Source organism: Salvelinus namaycush, chromosome 3 (assembly GCF_016432855.1).
Source record: "Salvelinus namaycush isolate Seneca chromosome 3, SaNama_1.0, whole genome shotgun sequence".
Lineage (NCBI taxonomy): Eukaryota > Metazoa > Chordata > Actinopteri > Salmoniformes > Salmonidae > Salvelinus > Salvelinus namaycush.
This window is the reverse complement of record NC_052309.1, coordinates 66,018,553-66,032,878: the sequence shown is the minus strand read 5'-3', so window position 1 is coordinate 66,032,878 and position 14,326 is coordinate 66,018,553. Positions and strand designations below refer to the sequence as shown.

Below are 14,326 nucleotides of genomic sequence, written 5' to 3'. Positions count from 1 at the left end.
CGGAAGACGCTGGGCCAATTGTGCGCTGCCTCGTGGGTCTCCTGGTTGCAACTGGCTGCCACACAGCCCAGGATCAAACCCGGGTCTGTAGTGATGCCATAAGAACTGCGATGCAGTGCCTTAGACCGCTGCGCCACTTGGGAGGCCCTCAAAAACACTTTTTGAAAGTTAGTCCGATATAAATGCATTCTCTGTTGTTGGCTAACAATTTATCTTGGATGCAAAACCACAAGAGTGCAGATTGGAGTTTGGAATTTCTATTTTAAACATTTATGTTTGTAGCAGAAATAATATTTGAGCCAAAGTGAGAAAGGGTGAGGTCACCTCTCTCAGGAAACAAGACAGTGAAAAGACAATCAGTTGCAAGAAATATCTTATTCACAAAGGTTAAAGCTTTAAAGGGCTTCTTAGCATAGTTTACATGTCACTCCTGCTCCCTCTCTACGGCGCTCGACATCACCGGTCTACTAACTACCGGTCCTGGCAACCCAAATTGCGCACACCTGGCAACCATCATTGCGGACACCTGCTCCCCCTCATTAAGCACACCTGGACTTCATCATCACCCTGATTACTCTCCCTTCATATAGCCCTCAGTAAGCCTCAATCATCAGGTAGTATTTTCTTCTCTCTCAAGTTCAGTACGCGGCTCATGTTTGTTCTTTCATCATTTCATTAATAAACTCCCCTTCTACAGCTGCTCTACTGGGTATGACCATGAAGTAGGTCCTCTGCGTTCTCCACCGCCTCGACACCACTAGCGAGGTTCTCCATACCTCTGACGGAGGGCCTCCTACTACGGGTCGTCACAGTGACCCAGTGATAAGGGAATTATATGCTTAAAGGTAATGATTAAAGAATCCCACCCTGAAACGTAACTAATTAGTGATTATTCGTTTATGTAGCATGTATAATGAATGATTAAAGTACTAAACGTAAGTCCAATAAGGTTTGGTAGAGAAAAGTGTGTGTGTGTGTGTGTGTGTCTAAGAAAATACCGAGAACAATTCAACTGTTTTTGACCCGACCTGGCTAGAACTCTGAGAAACTTAGAATAGGACAGGAAGTCCTTTTCAAGGTTCCTCTAATCTCGGGGGAATGGAACTGTCGGCTTGGTAGTGATAAACAGTGGTGAGAACTCTGGGGAAGGATTCAACTCACCTACTGTTCATGTGTATGTATGTGCGTAGGATATATACTGTTTGTGTGGAGGTATGTGCGTAAGTAAGCAAGTTATAAAATGGATGTCTTTGTATTATGGACTTCCTAACGTTCTCTGAATAAACTGTACGAACCTTTTGCATAAGCTGAGTCTTGCCTAATTATTATTAAACCCATGGTCTTACAAACCTCGGGGATTGGTCAAAGCTTATTGATTGTTAGTTATCATCATTGGGATTGAAAATTCTCGTGACACCCAGTTCCGCAGCCTACCCAGCAGTCCGCCCAGGTCAGAGATGCCCGACTGTCTCTTCCGGAGAAGTATGACGGCACTCCATCGAAATGCCGTGGCTTCCTACTCTAATGCTCCCTCTATTTCGTCTATCAGATGGGAGCCCCCACCAGCGAGAGGTCCATGGTTGCCACGGTCATTTCCCTGCTGAACGGAAGGCCGTTGGAGTGGGTTACAGCCATCTGGGAGAGAGGAGGAGCTGGGTTCCTATGAGAGATTCATGGCTCTGTTCAGGGCGGTCTTAAACCATCCTACAAAGGGCAGAGAGGAAGGTAAGTGACTTTTCGAACTCCAGCAGGATAACCAGACCGCTGTGGAGTACGTCCTAATCTTTTGGACTGTGGCAACCTTGCCTCCTCCCTGAACTTAACTTCTTACCTGCACTCCTCTCCTTTTCCTGTCCAAGCCCTGGATATGTGACCATTGGGATCCGGCACAATTACGCACGTCACAGCACCACTCACCCTCACCGTGGGACCCAAGCACCAGGAAAGCCTTTCCTTCCTCATCATCACCGCACCCGTAGACAAAGTCATCCTTGGCCTCCAACTCCATAACCCCACCATTTTCTCGTCAAAGATGAGAGTCACCACCTGGGGACCAGGATGCTGGAGGACCTACTTTCCCCCACCCTGTGGTTCCACGTTGATGGAGGGCCCTGTGCGTGTCCTCCTGCCCATCAATTGGTCCTGCCGTATTGTTGGCCCAGTGTTTTGGGACGTAGATGTGGACATCTGCCAGGCTCTAGAGAGGGAACCCGCTCCTGCCCTCCAGAGCACATCTACATCACAACAGGGGTAAGAGATCGGCTGTTGACCTGGGCACACACATCTCTCGCCGCTGGAGACCCAGGTATCACCTGCACCATCTAATCCCTTTCCGATAAATACTGGTGGCCCACTTTGTCGAAGGACGTCGCTCACTATGTCAACTCATGTTCGGTATCTACTCAATCCAAATCTCCCCGGCACGCTCCAGCAGGAAAACTACTTCCCGTGCCTCAGCAGCCTTGGTCACATCTGTCCATAGACTTTGTACGAATCTCCCCCTTTCTGATGGTTTTACTACTATTCTGGTTGTTGACAGATTCTCTAAATCTTGCCGTTTTACTCCTCTCTCTGGTCTACCTTCTGGCACTATGGCCTTTTGGGGACATCGTTTCCGACCGTGGTCCCCAATTCACATTGCGGGTCTGCAAAGCCTTTTTGGAGAAGCTGCGGGCCACGGTCAGCCTCATATCCGGGTACCGGCCTGAGTCTAACGGGCAGGTGGAGAGGACCAACCAGGAGCTGGGGAGGTTCTTAAGAAGTCACTGCCAGGACTGGCAGGGAGAGTGGGCCCGGTTCCTTCCCTGGGAAGAATATGCCCAGAACTCACCTCGTCACTCCTCCACCGGGCTGACTCCCTTCCAGTGTGTCCTGGGATATCAGCCGGCCCTGGCTCCATGGACTGAGCTAGACCAAGGCCCCTGCAGTGGACGAGTGATTCCAGCACACAGAGGAGGAGTGGAACCCCGCACTCGTGAGGCTCCAGCGTGCCGTCTGCCGTCAGAAGGATCAGGCGGACCGCCACCGCAGCGAGGCTAACGTGTTCCATCCTTGTGATCGCTTCTGGCTCTCCACCAGGACCCTTCCACTCCACCTGCCCTGCCGGAAGCTGAGCCCCCGGTTTGTGGGGCCCTTCAAGGTCCTCCGGAGGGTCGATGAGGTAACTTATCATTTTGACTCCCAACGTCGTGGGGGTCGGCTCCAGTATCTGGTGGACTGGGAGGGGTACGGTCCTGAGGAGCACTTTTGGGTACCGGTGGCAGAAATCCTGGACCCCAACATCATCCGGGATTTCCATCTCCGCCGTCCGGACCGGCCCACTCCTTGTCCTCGTGGCCGGCTTTTTCCTATGGCTGGAGCCGCGCATCGGGGGTGGTACTGTCACTCCTGCTCCCTCCCTCGGGCACTTGACGTTGCCAGTTCACTAACCACCGGTCCTGGCAACTGTTATTGCGCAAAACTGGCAACCATTGTGCACATCTGCTCCTCATTAAGCACACCTGGACTTCATCACCACCCTGATTACTCTCCCTTCATGTAAGCCTCAGTCATTAGGCAGTATTGTTTTCTCTCACATTCAGTACGCTTCTCATGTTTGTTCTTTTGTATCGTTTCATTATTAAACTCACCTTCTGCACCTGCCTCCTGACTCCCTACGTATACGTTACATTACAGCAAGTCCTTATTAAAGTTTACTGTGATTTATTTATTTTTTATTATTATGTTTAGAACGGTTCTGTAAGGTTGGCCAAATATAATATTTTTTAAGCACATTGCCTTACATTTCTGGAGTCGCATGAGAACTCTGCCTTTTTAATTGAAATGCTCAAGTTAAGTAAGATTGTTTTCAACCATATGCAATATCTAAACTACACAAGCACCATATCTGATAAAATCGTAGTTTTCCACCAACAAGTGAAACTTCATGGGTTTGTTCCAATGAAAAGAGAGTGACGCTAACTTGAAGCCAAAAACATCACACACCTTTTTAGAGCTTTTGTATCATTCATCAAAGTAGGTTATACTGTACCTGTTGTACAGGCTACACCTGAAGAAAAGCAACACAAGCATGACCTGTCTATTCAAAGTATGCCAACCGCTGAACTCATAACAGTGTATAATACTAATGATGCTACAGAGAAAACATCCCTATTCATGGTCAATCATGTTGACAGAGGTAACAAACCAGTTTCTACACCTTCGTAACTAAGTTTGACAACCTCCAACAGAGGAAATGATTGTACACCAGAACACTAACATATGGTATCTCAGTGTCCTGCAGAGTTCAATGACATCAAACTGACAACATTTGGAAACAAAATGTGTCGAAAAAGCAGTCATTTTTTAAATATAACATATAACTTTTTTATTTTTGCAATCTATATAATTTTGACTATCTGCAAAGGGGGAGTAGTATAAAATTCTTAAATGGTGATTAGCCTAATGTTTTATCTCAATGTATTCAATATCAAAATAAAGAGTATGTCAGTAACCTAATACCCATTAACCATTTCTCTGTAGATCCAAAAGTATCTACATTTGACTGTGAAGCTCAAAAAAGTTATTGAAAAATGCTCATATCAGTACCATAACTTGAATGGGATTATTGACACAAATGCTAAAATGTTAGCATTTGGAAACGGTGCCAGGGAAACTACAGTGGCTTGCGAAAGTATTCACCCCCTGTCACGTTCCTGACCTTATTTTCCTTGTTTTGTATTTATTTAGTATGGTCAGGGCGTGAGTTGGGGTGGGTTGTCTATGTGTGTTTTCTATGTTGGGATTTTGTGTTCGGCCTGGTATGATTCTCAATCAGAGGCAGCTGTCAATCGTTGTCCCTGATTGAGAATCATACTTAGGCAGCCGGGGTTTCACGTTTGGTTTGTGGGTGTTTGTTCCTGTGTTAGTGTTTTTTTTATAACCAAACCCTGATCTGTACTTCTCCACAACTTTGTCCCTGACCTGTTTGGAGAGCTCCTTGGTCTTCATGGTGCCGCTTGCTTGGGGATGCACTTTGCTTAGTGGTGTTGCAGACCCTGGGGCCTTTCAGAACAGGTGTATATATACTGAGATCATGTAACAGATCATGTGACACTTAGATTGCACACAGGTGGACCTTATTTAACTAATTATGTGACTTCTGAAGGTAATTGGTTGCACCAGATCTTATTTAGGGGCTTCATAGCAAAGGGGGTGAACACATATGCACGCACCAGTTTTCTGTTTTTATTTTATTTTTTAAAACAAGTTATTTTTTTCATTTCACTTTGTGTATGTCCATTACATGAAATCCAAATAAAAAACATTTCAATTACAGGTTTTAATGCAACAAAATAGGGAAAATGCCAAGGGTGGTATACTTTTGCAAGGCACTGTAAACCAAAGCATGGATTGTTGTCATACCTTGTCCATAGACTGCTTACAGAGTAAAGAAACCAATATGTAATTTTGTAATTTGGGTTAACTATCCCTTTATCCCAGGGGCCAGGGCCCAACCTGGAGTTAGCCGACAAGTCAAACTCTAATGGGCTCACTTGAATCTGTGGCCACTGCGAGTGCAAACATTTTCAGAACTTCGGTGGTTCAATTCAAACATCATGACAGTTGAAGGGCACCATGCTAAAAATTGCAGTTCAGTGAAAGCTAAAGTTAGCTAATTTAGGTAGATAGGTAGTTAACTGTAGTCATATTACTTGCTTTGCCATGTTTTATGGTCCTTTCATACAAGCTACCGTCATCTTCTGAGAAACATTTAATAAATTAAGCCATGAAGCTTTGTTGAATCAAGCTGGCTAGCTTTGTAATGTTAGCTTGCTAAGCTAAGTTAGACCCATACTTGAGGAGAAAATATATGTGACGTAGAGCAAACATAAGAATAAAAACTCAATGTCAATTTTTCTAAAAGTTAAAGCCATCAAACTGAGTGAACTCAAATAATTTTTCAATTTCTTTGACTGAGCATTGGAAAGGGGCTAGCTAGCTAGCTAACTTACTGTAGGCCTACAAACCTACAGCGGGCTTATAGCCCTGCTCATCAATTTCTAGTTGTTGAATGCATGCACCAAATGTGTCTGTGGTAAGCCAACACAAATACAGGCTTCAAGTTTTACTAGATAGCCATTGATATTCTTCTCACTGTTGTAATTAGAGACTTCCTTACTTTGGTAATTTGTTATATACCACAGATATTTTTTTCTGTCAGTGGCGTCCCCTGGAGCCTTGATTGCACATTAAAGTAAATAGAAAGAAATCCACCTCAAACTTTCATCTCAAACAGACATTTAAAAAATGCTTGCTATTTCCTCATAGAGTAGCTGGCCAATCAGCGGTCTACTCGCATGACTATTTTTAATGACCGGTATACGCCCACACCATTCTCTTGCTGGGGTATGCCCACACCATTCTCTTGCTGGGGTATACCCACACCATTTCAACACAGAAAAGCTTATTTTTAATATACTTAATAAAATAATGGGAAAGAAAACTATTTCACTAATGAATTATAGGTCATATTTCATAGAAATCTGGAAACACTGGACAGTTACTCTAAAGGTACCTGTCACAGTTTCACAGAGTTTCAGAATCTCTTGAAGTTTACCAGACCAGAGCAGAAAAGCTCTTCAACTCAGTAGGCCATTTAAAAAGGCCTAAAATAACACAACGCACTTCATTGTCCGTAGTCACAGCAAACAACAGGAATTTGAATTCTGCTCCCTGCATTTCTCAACCCTCCACACACATCATACAGACACACAGTTGAGAGGAGCACAGGGTCAAGCTGCAGTGCAGCACCCCTGGATGGCGAGCATGTTGTGGGGTTAAGGTACGGTAGGGGATTATTGTTAGGATATGAACCCAGCAGCCCTCCAGTTGCCAGATCAATTTCCCCCCTTTTATTCCAGCGCCCGGCCTTGGATTTGAACAGGCGACCTGTTGGGCTACCTACAACCCCACAAAATGTTTTGCTGGTAGTTACACTATCCATGCCAGAAAAATAAAACTGAATCACATTCATATCCTACGAGGCAGATGGCTTTTGTATTTGAAGCCCTCTGCCATAGAAGTGATAGAACTGCATTACTATGTCATGGCATAAGAGGGCAGCATTGCCTCTGATTAAACAGTATGACACTTCACATACAGTAGGGAGCAAAAAATAGCAGTTCAAAAAAATGCAATGTTACTCTGTGTGTAGGCCAGAGAATGCTAGTGGAAGGAGCATTAGAAGGACAGGCTCATTGTAATGGCTGGAGTGGAATAAATGGAATGGAGTCAAACATGTGGTTTCTATGAATTTGATGTGTTTAATACAGTTCTGTTTATTCCATTCCAGCCATTACAATGAGCCCATCCTCCTATAGGTCATCCCATCAGCCTCCTCTGGTGTAAACCTTTGCCATTTTTCAGTGAAATCGACTTGATCAATTATGTTAGTGCATATTATGTTAGGATCTAGGCTCATCTGTTTGGCATAGCCTAACTCTACAGGGTAGAGTATGCTATACTGTATCAAAATAATAATAATTTCAATAGATATCATGGTACTACCTACTCAACTATTCAAAACAGCAATATAATCAATCTTGGCCTAATTGCCACAACTATGTTGTCAATAGCTTTGATTTTATAAAATGATTCCGTCAAATCAAACAAAAATGAAACAAAAGTTTTATGGGCTTAGTTTTATTGACGAATCTCTCTGAAGGTATCAGAGGGCTTATATAAATCCCAAGATGCAAGTTTACACAACCCAATTGAATCACAGCTTCTAAGACAGGTTGACAGTAGGCATCAGAGGGATCGTGTTCTGTTCTGTGAAGTCCCCGTTTTAAGATGTCTCACTTGGTCTTGGTCTCACTGATCACCTTGCCGTCAACACTTTCCTTGATGATAGTCACCAACTTGTGTGTTTTGGTGGCTGTCGAGACACTGCAAGGTCAGAGACAGCATTGTCAGGTAGACTTACTTTGGCTCAATTGTTCTTGCCATACAATCTTTACTTCAATTGAATGTGATACTTTGGAAGATTTGTGCGGGATGAGGTGTAGAAGCCCAGACTCACCTGCTTGTCATTTCTCCGTCCAGCAGTCTCCTGTACTCCGCGATCTCCATCTCCAGCCTGGTCTTGATGTCCAGCAGCATCTGGTATTCCTGGCCCTGGCGCTCCAAGTCACCACGTATCTGACCAAGATGGCCCTCTAAGCTGGTCACCTGCATCTGATAACTCAATAGTATATTGGCATAGCGGTTCTGTGTGTCAGCCAGGGTGCCCTCCAGGGATGCTTTCTATTAGACAAGAATATGTAAAAGAGAAATTAATAGGCGCTGTGACATACTGTAGACGATTGGTGGTTAATAAACCCCCAAAAATAAAATAAAAATTCAACTTGGCGTTTGTAGTTAATCTCACCATGCTGAGTTCAGATTGGAATTCAATTTCTAGACTTTGCATTATGCGTTTAACTTCAGTGATTTCAGATTGGGATGATTGGACTGTTTCGGTGCTGCAGGCGACAGTTTTCTGGATTTCTTCTGTCTGTAAAAGACAGAAAGGGCATAGTTAGCTATCAAATTCACTGAAGAAAAAATCGAAACAATTAGTTTAAAAAATGATCATACCATTGGTCAAAAATAAAAGATCTGGTATTGTACCTTTGCATTGAACCAGCTCTCCAGTTCTTTGTGGTTCTTGGCAGCAACAGCATCGTAGTGCTCACGGATCTCAGCCATGACTTTGGTGAGGTCTTCCTGTGGTGCAGCATCAACCTCCACATTGACCGTCTGACTACCCACCTGTGCCCGAAGGGCCTTGACCTCCTGAAGAAGAAATAACAGAAGATCAAGTGTCAACCTCCCCCCCTTTGACGACTTGGTACTTAGTACAATCATTCAGGCGCACCTCCTTGTGGTTCTTCTTGAGGTGGACCATCTCCTCCTTCAGCTCCTCAACCGCCATCTCCAGGTTGGATCCTCCAATGGTCAGCTCGTCCCTCACCCGCCTCAGCCCAGCAATATCAGCCTCCACACATTGCGTCACAGCCAGCTCATTCTCATACCTGTGTAACATCAAAACACCAACAGGTTGCCTTTTCTTTGGCAACATCTGTACTATACTTCTTGTACCACACTTTTTTCCCATTTTCATAGAGGTTGCATTAATGGATAGTCTCTGATGTATTATACAGCTATACCACAGTCATTCTCACACTCACTTGACTTGAAAGTCATCTGCTGCCAGCTTAGCATTGTCAATAGCCAGGTATAATCCTCCATTCATATGAGTGGCATCAAATATCTGAAAGGGGGCACAGAGGAATGTCACTGTCACAATGGAATAGAAAGAAGACGGGTACAATGCCAATCACAAATGTTGGGATAAATGGAAAGAATAATTGGCAAGAAATTTAATCTGGATCACAACTGTACAGAGAGCTACACAAACCTACTGTAAAAGAAACAGAAACTATTCTGAAATCTGCTAATATGGGTTGCATGGGATGCAAAAAGAGAGAACACATTCAATTTGACATGAAACAGGCTCAGGTAGCCTGTCTTCACTCTTGTTTTACAGTGCCTGGCGTTATTTGGATAATTTTCAAAAGTTTAACAACACAGAATGAGAACCAAGCATATGTTAACCCCTAAGGCATGGCCAATTTTTTTCTTGAGCGGATGGTCAGAGGGCTGGAACATAATTATAAATCATTTATACTCTGCAAATTGACGCAAGAAGCCCAAACAGATGTTGTATTTGACAAAAACATAACCACTTCAAACCTTGATTACTTTGGTACATGATCACATACCGTGTCTCTCTATTTATGAGTGGAAATACTTGGGAATAGCTTTCCTAAATAAAACATGTAGGTGAATTCCTAGAGATTTTTAAGTATTTTATGTCCAAAAAAGAAGAAAAGAAGCATCCCTTACCAAATAAACCCTTTTTAATATAAGTCTATAGGCCTCAGGGAAACTCAGTTTGGATCACAGGAGGCTGGAGGCTCATAATAATGGCATTGGAAACCTTGTGTTTGATGTATTTGATACCATTCCACTCCAGTAACATGAGTCCGTTCTCCCCAATTAAGGTGCCGCCAACCTCCTGTGGTTTGGATGTGGCTCAGAGTGAGTGGAAACAGAAAAAGCAGTTGATGCAAAAATACCCACTCAGCTTTTATCTTACTGAGGGGTCTAATCCAACAGAATTGGACGTATATAAACGTCGTGCTTCATTTTGTGCATAAAATGGCTTTAAGTTTATCCATTGATGTCAATGAACACTATTCAAAGATTTTTTTTAAATCGATGTATCCAAGCAACAGTCTTTTCTGAATGCTTATTATTTTGTATCTAAAGGGAGCACAGAGGGCATGACGACACTCACACCATTATACTGACACTAAGGCCCATTTTTCTAAACCTCTTCCACATTCCCTCTACCATTCCCTATACAACAGTCTGACTCTGTTCAATAGAAGCTACCTGTTTAGCAGAGGATTGTTTTGGGGGACTTACCTGGTTTTGGAGTTTGCCAATGACTATTTTGAAGGCAGTGCAGTCATGAGCCTCAGGTGTGGCTTTTTTCTCCAGGGACTGGTGGATTTTCACCTCCAGATCAGCGTTGGCCTTCTCCAGGGAGCGGACCTTGTCCAGGTAGGAGGCTAGACGATCATTCAGGTTCTGCATGGTGGCCTTCTTATTTTCGTTCAGGTAGACAGCGTCGGCCAGGCTGGAGCTACCACCAGCCTCACTGCCAGCAGAGAAGGTGCTGGAGGCACTGGAGATGCGCACCCCGGACCCACCGGCACCCCCGTACACGCTACCGGCCCTCATGGCGCGGATGTGTCTACCTCCACTAGACATGGACATGTGGCGAAAGGAGCCCATAGATGCAGAGGACATGAAGCTGTTGCTGGAGAAGGAGGTCATGGTGGCGGAAGTCGCTGTCTGGTCTGAGTAGAGAAGAGTGAGTGAAGAGTCATTGGACATAGGTCTTTTTATGAGGGAGAGGAGAGGGGGCTCTACCCAGATCACATATGGTGAAATCACTCCACCCTTAGCCAAAAGCTAACGAAAACAAATTAAAAGGCTCACTAATCAGGTACGGGCGGGGAGGAGAGTCAATACAAGATCTGTGGAATCTAAATTGTAACCTGTTTCACAACAAAATCATGACTTTCTTAGGACTTGCATCTTTGGCCAAACAGGTACTATTGTTTGGTGCAGGTAGTAGGCTACTTATCTTAAGAGAACTTGGGGGGATGTACTGTATCTGAGTGAGTCTGGACATCTTTCTCTTGATAGACAGGTTAAGCGGCAATGTGAGTTGAGACCAGTACACCTTTTGTGCCCTTTAGTGCCTCCAATGTCCCCCAAAGGTCAATTCACAATACTCCTCCAGCTCTGTGCAATACTCCCTTGAGTGATCTAGATCATTTTTGTAAGAAATATGGATGCTACTGAACATTGTTCAAGCCAAAATCAGAAAGACACATGAAGCTTGAATGTGTTCTTAAAACACTATGATTAATGTCTTCTGCTTACTTAACAGCCATTCCAGTGCACATAATTGATAAAATATTTTGAATTGACGGCGCAGCACTTAATCCAAATTATAAAAAATTATATTGTGGACATTTTCTTCGACAAAAGTAACACAGAAGTCGTACTTTGAGGTGTACTGTCAACAAACATTCAACACAAACAGGATTCTAAATAAAAAATGTTCATTGGTAGCACTGGTGTGGGATTAATGTTTGAAGAATTATCCCTTTTCCTTTCTTTTTGTGCCACCAAATTACTACTGGTAAAAGTTGGCAGTTTGTTAGCTAGCTATCTAGCTAATGATATAACATGATGACAACAAGGTTATTTACAAGTAGTTAGCGGAAGCATGGAAGAGGAGGTGTGGGGGTGCTTTCCTGGTGACACTGTCGGTGATTTATTTACAATTCAAGGTACACTTAACCAGCATAGCTACCACAGCATTCTGCAGCGATACGCCATTCCATCTGGTTTGCGCTTAGTGGGACAATCATTTGTTTTCAACAGGACAATGACCCAAAATACACCACTAGGCTGTGTAAGGGCTATTTGACCCAGAATGTCAATATGTGTTATTTCATAGTTTTGAACTCTTCAGTATTATTCTACAATGTAGAAAAACCCTTGAATGAGTAGGTGTGTCCAAACTTTGGACTGGTACTGTAAGAACAGACTGTAAGTATTTGCACTCTATTGCACTTGTTTTACCAGTCTCAACATATAGCCTTAGGCCTAATGTATATATCAAGATGTTCAATAATGATATTTACAGTGGTGGAAAAAGTACCCAATCGTCATACTTGAGTAAAATTAAAGATACCTTAATAGAAAATGGGTCATCCAGTAAAATACTACTTGAATAAAAGTCTAAAAGTATTTTGTTTAAAATATACTTAAGTATCAAAAGTTAATTTAATTGCAAAAATATACTTAAGTATCAAAAGTAAAAGTATAAATTATTTCAAATTCCTTATGTTAAGCGAACCAGATGGCACGATTTTCCTGTTGTGTTTTACAGATAGCCAGAGGCACACTCAGACATAATTTACTAACAAACCATTTGTGTTTAGTGAGTCAGCCAAATCAGAGGCAGTAGGGATGACCAGCGATGTTCTATTGATAAGTGTGTGAATTTGACAATTTTCCTGTCCTGCTAAGTACTTTTGAGTGTCAGGGAAAATATATGGAGTAAAAAGTACATTATTTTCTTCAGGAATGTGGTAGAGTAAAAGTCAAAGTTGATAGAAATATAGGTTGTAAAGTGAAGTACCGGTACCTCAAAAAACTGCTTAAGTGGTACTAGAAAGTTTTTTACTTAAGTATTTTTTACACAACTGAATATTTACCAAATAACAATTCAAGAATGTAGTAGAGAAAATAGGCTATCAATTTAGAATGTTCTTGACCAGTCCACTGTAATACTCCAAATTATATTTGCTGTCGGTTGACTGTACACCTCCAAACAATCAACAATTTATTTTGGACATTGTAACAGAAGAGGTTTCTATTTAGAAAAATCCCTATGCTAGTCTTATGAATATTTTAATGTGGTAATTTCAGTGCTGTTTTTGCTGAAAGAAAAAGTATTCCTTCATTGAAAAGAGATTTCACAGAAATTCATTTATTGTTTTATGGCATAATTCACAAAATATTTTAATTCATATATATATAATTATAACTTTTGTTGGAACTGCATGTTTGTCAAATAAAGCAAAATGTGTAATTGTGAACTGAACTATTGATTAAAAAAAATATGTTTTAAATTCCAAATCGGTTGTCTGCAGCATGCAATACAGGAAGTCTGTGGCATGTACCAAACTCACTTACAGGACCATACATATTTTCTGACTAAACTGAAGACTTACTTGTTACCTTACTTATTCTGGATGCCTGGCTGCCATCCTGGCTATTTGCGGTGCTCCCTGGTTGCTCTATGACAGGATGGCTGAGATTGCATTAAAGGCCCAAAGCAGCCGTTTTTATATCACTATCAAATAATTTCTGGTTAACAATTAAGTACCTCACTGTGATTGTTTTCAATTAAAATTGTCCAAAAGACACAAACATTTTGCTAGACTGTCTGGGAGTGGTCTGAGTGGGGAGGGGAAAACTGAAAACTAAATGTATTGGCAGAGAGATTGGAACTCTCTTTCTTATTAATCTAATGACTAATTATTAGTGATGTCACCAGGTAGGCCAAAACTCATTTCCACTAAAACAGGCTGACATTTCAGGCGGTCTTTTCAAACAGCTCTTACACTAAAAGGCCATTGTAATCCTTTTCACAATTTGACACTATTATTCCAAACTCATAGTGTGGAAATATATATAAAACACTGGAACAATGGGCCTTTAATAACAGTAAATGATCCAAATTTACCAAGGGCAAGAAACGTGGGGTTCGTGACATTTTAGAATTGGTATTGACCATCTCGATGGCAACCACAGCTGTCAAAATTGTCACTACTTTATAGGAAACAGTTTTGATGTAAACATTTCTTTAAATAAAAAAGCGCAAGAGACAAAAATGTAGTTTCATCACCTCAGATCACTTTTATTTTTAATCGCTCTGAACAAGGTTGACAGCAGGCATCAGAGGGTTTGTGGTCTGATCTGTGTGGCTCCCCAATTCAAGATTTATCCTCATCCACGATCTCTTGCACAGCGTCTGAGTTGACCACCTCGCCCTCAACAATCTCCTGCACATAGGTCACCACCTTCTGCAAAAAGGTATTAGTGGTGGTGGCGGTTGAGGGACTGTGGAGGCAGAGACAATATTGTT

The 14,326-nt window shown here is 42.4% G+C and overlaps 1 protein-coding gene across 1 annotated transcript; it reads right to left on the bottom strand.

The window, feature by feature from the left end:
* Nucleotides 1-7,838: 7,838 nt before the first annotated feature.
* Nucleotides 7,839-10,935, bottom strand: LOC120044518 (keratin, type I cytoskeletal 50 kDa-like). Its single transcript, XM_038989173.1, has 7 exons — nt 10,516-10,935; nt 9,213-9,295; nt 8,900-9,056; nt 8,653-8,817; nt 8,411-8,536; nt 8,063-8,286; nt 7,839-7,929 (listed from the first exon to the last, which is right to left on the bottom strand). The coding sequence occupies exons 1-7, from the start codon at nt 10,927-10,929 to the stop codon at nt 7,839-7,841; spliced, it is 1,260 nt and encodes a 419-aa protein (XP_038845101.1). The 5' UTR covers nt 10,930-10,935.
* Between the last annotated feature and the right edge of the window lie 3,391 nt (nt 10,936-14,326).

Coding starts and splice junctions, on each gene's coding strand:
- LOC120044518 (XM_038989173.1), bottom strand. CDS start 10,929: ATGACCTCCTTCTCCAGCAACAGCTTCATGTCCTCTGCATCTATGGGC. Junction 9,057..9,212: donor GCAGATGACTTTCAAGTCAA/GTGAGTGTGAGA, acceptor GATGTTACACAG/GTATGAGAATGAGCTGGCTG. Junction 7,930..8,062: donor GACGGAGAAATGACAAGCAG/GTGAGTCTGGGC, acceptor CTGACCTTGCAG/TGTCTCGACAGCCACCAAAA.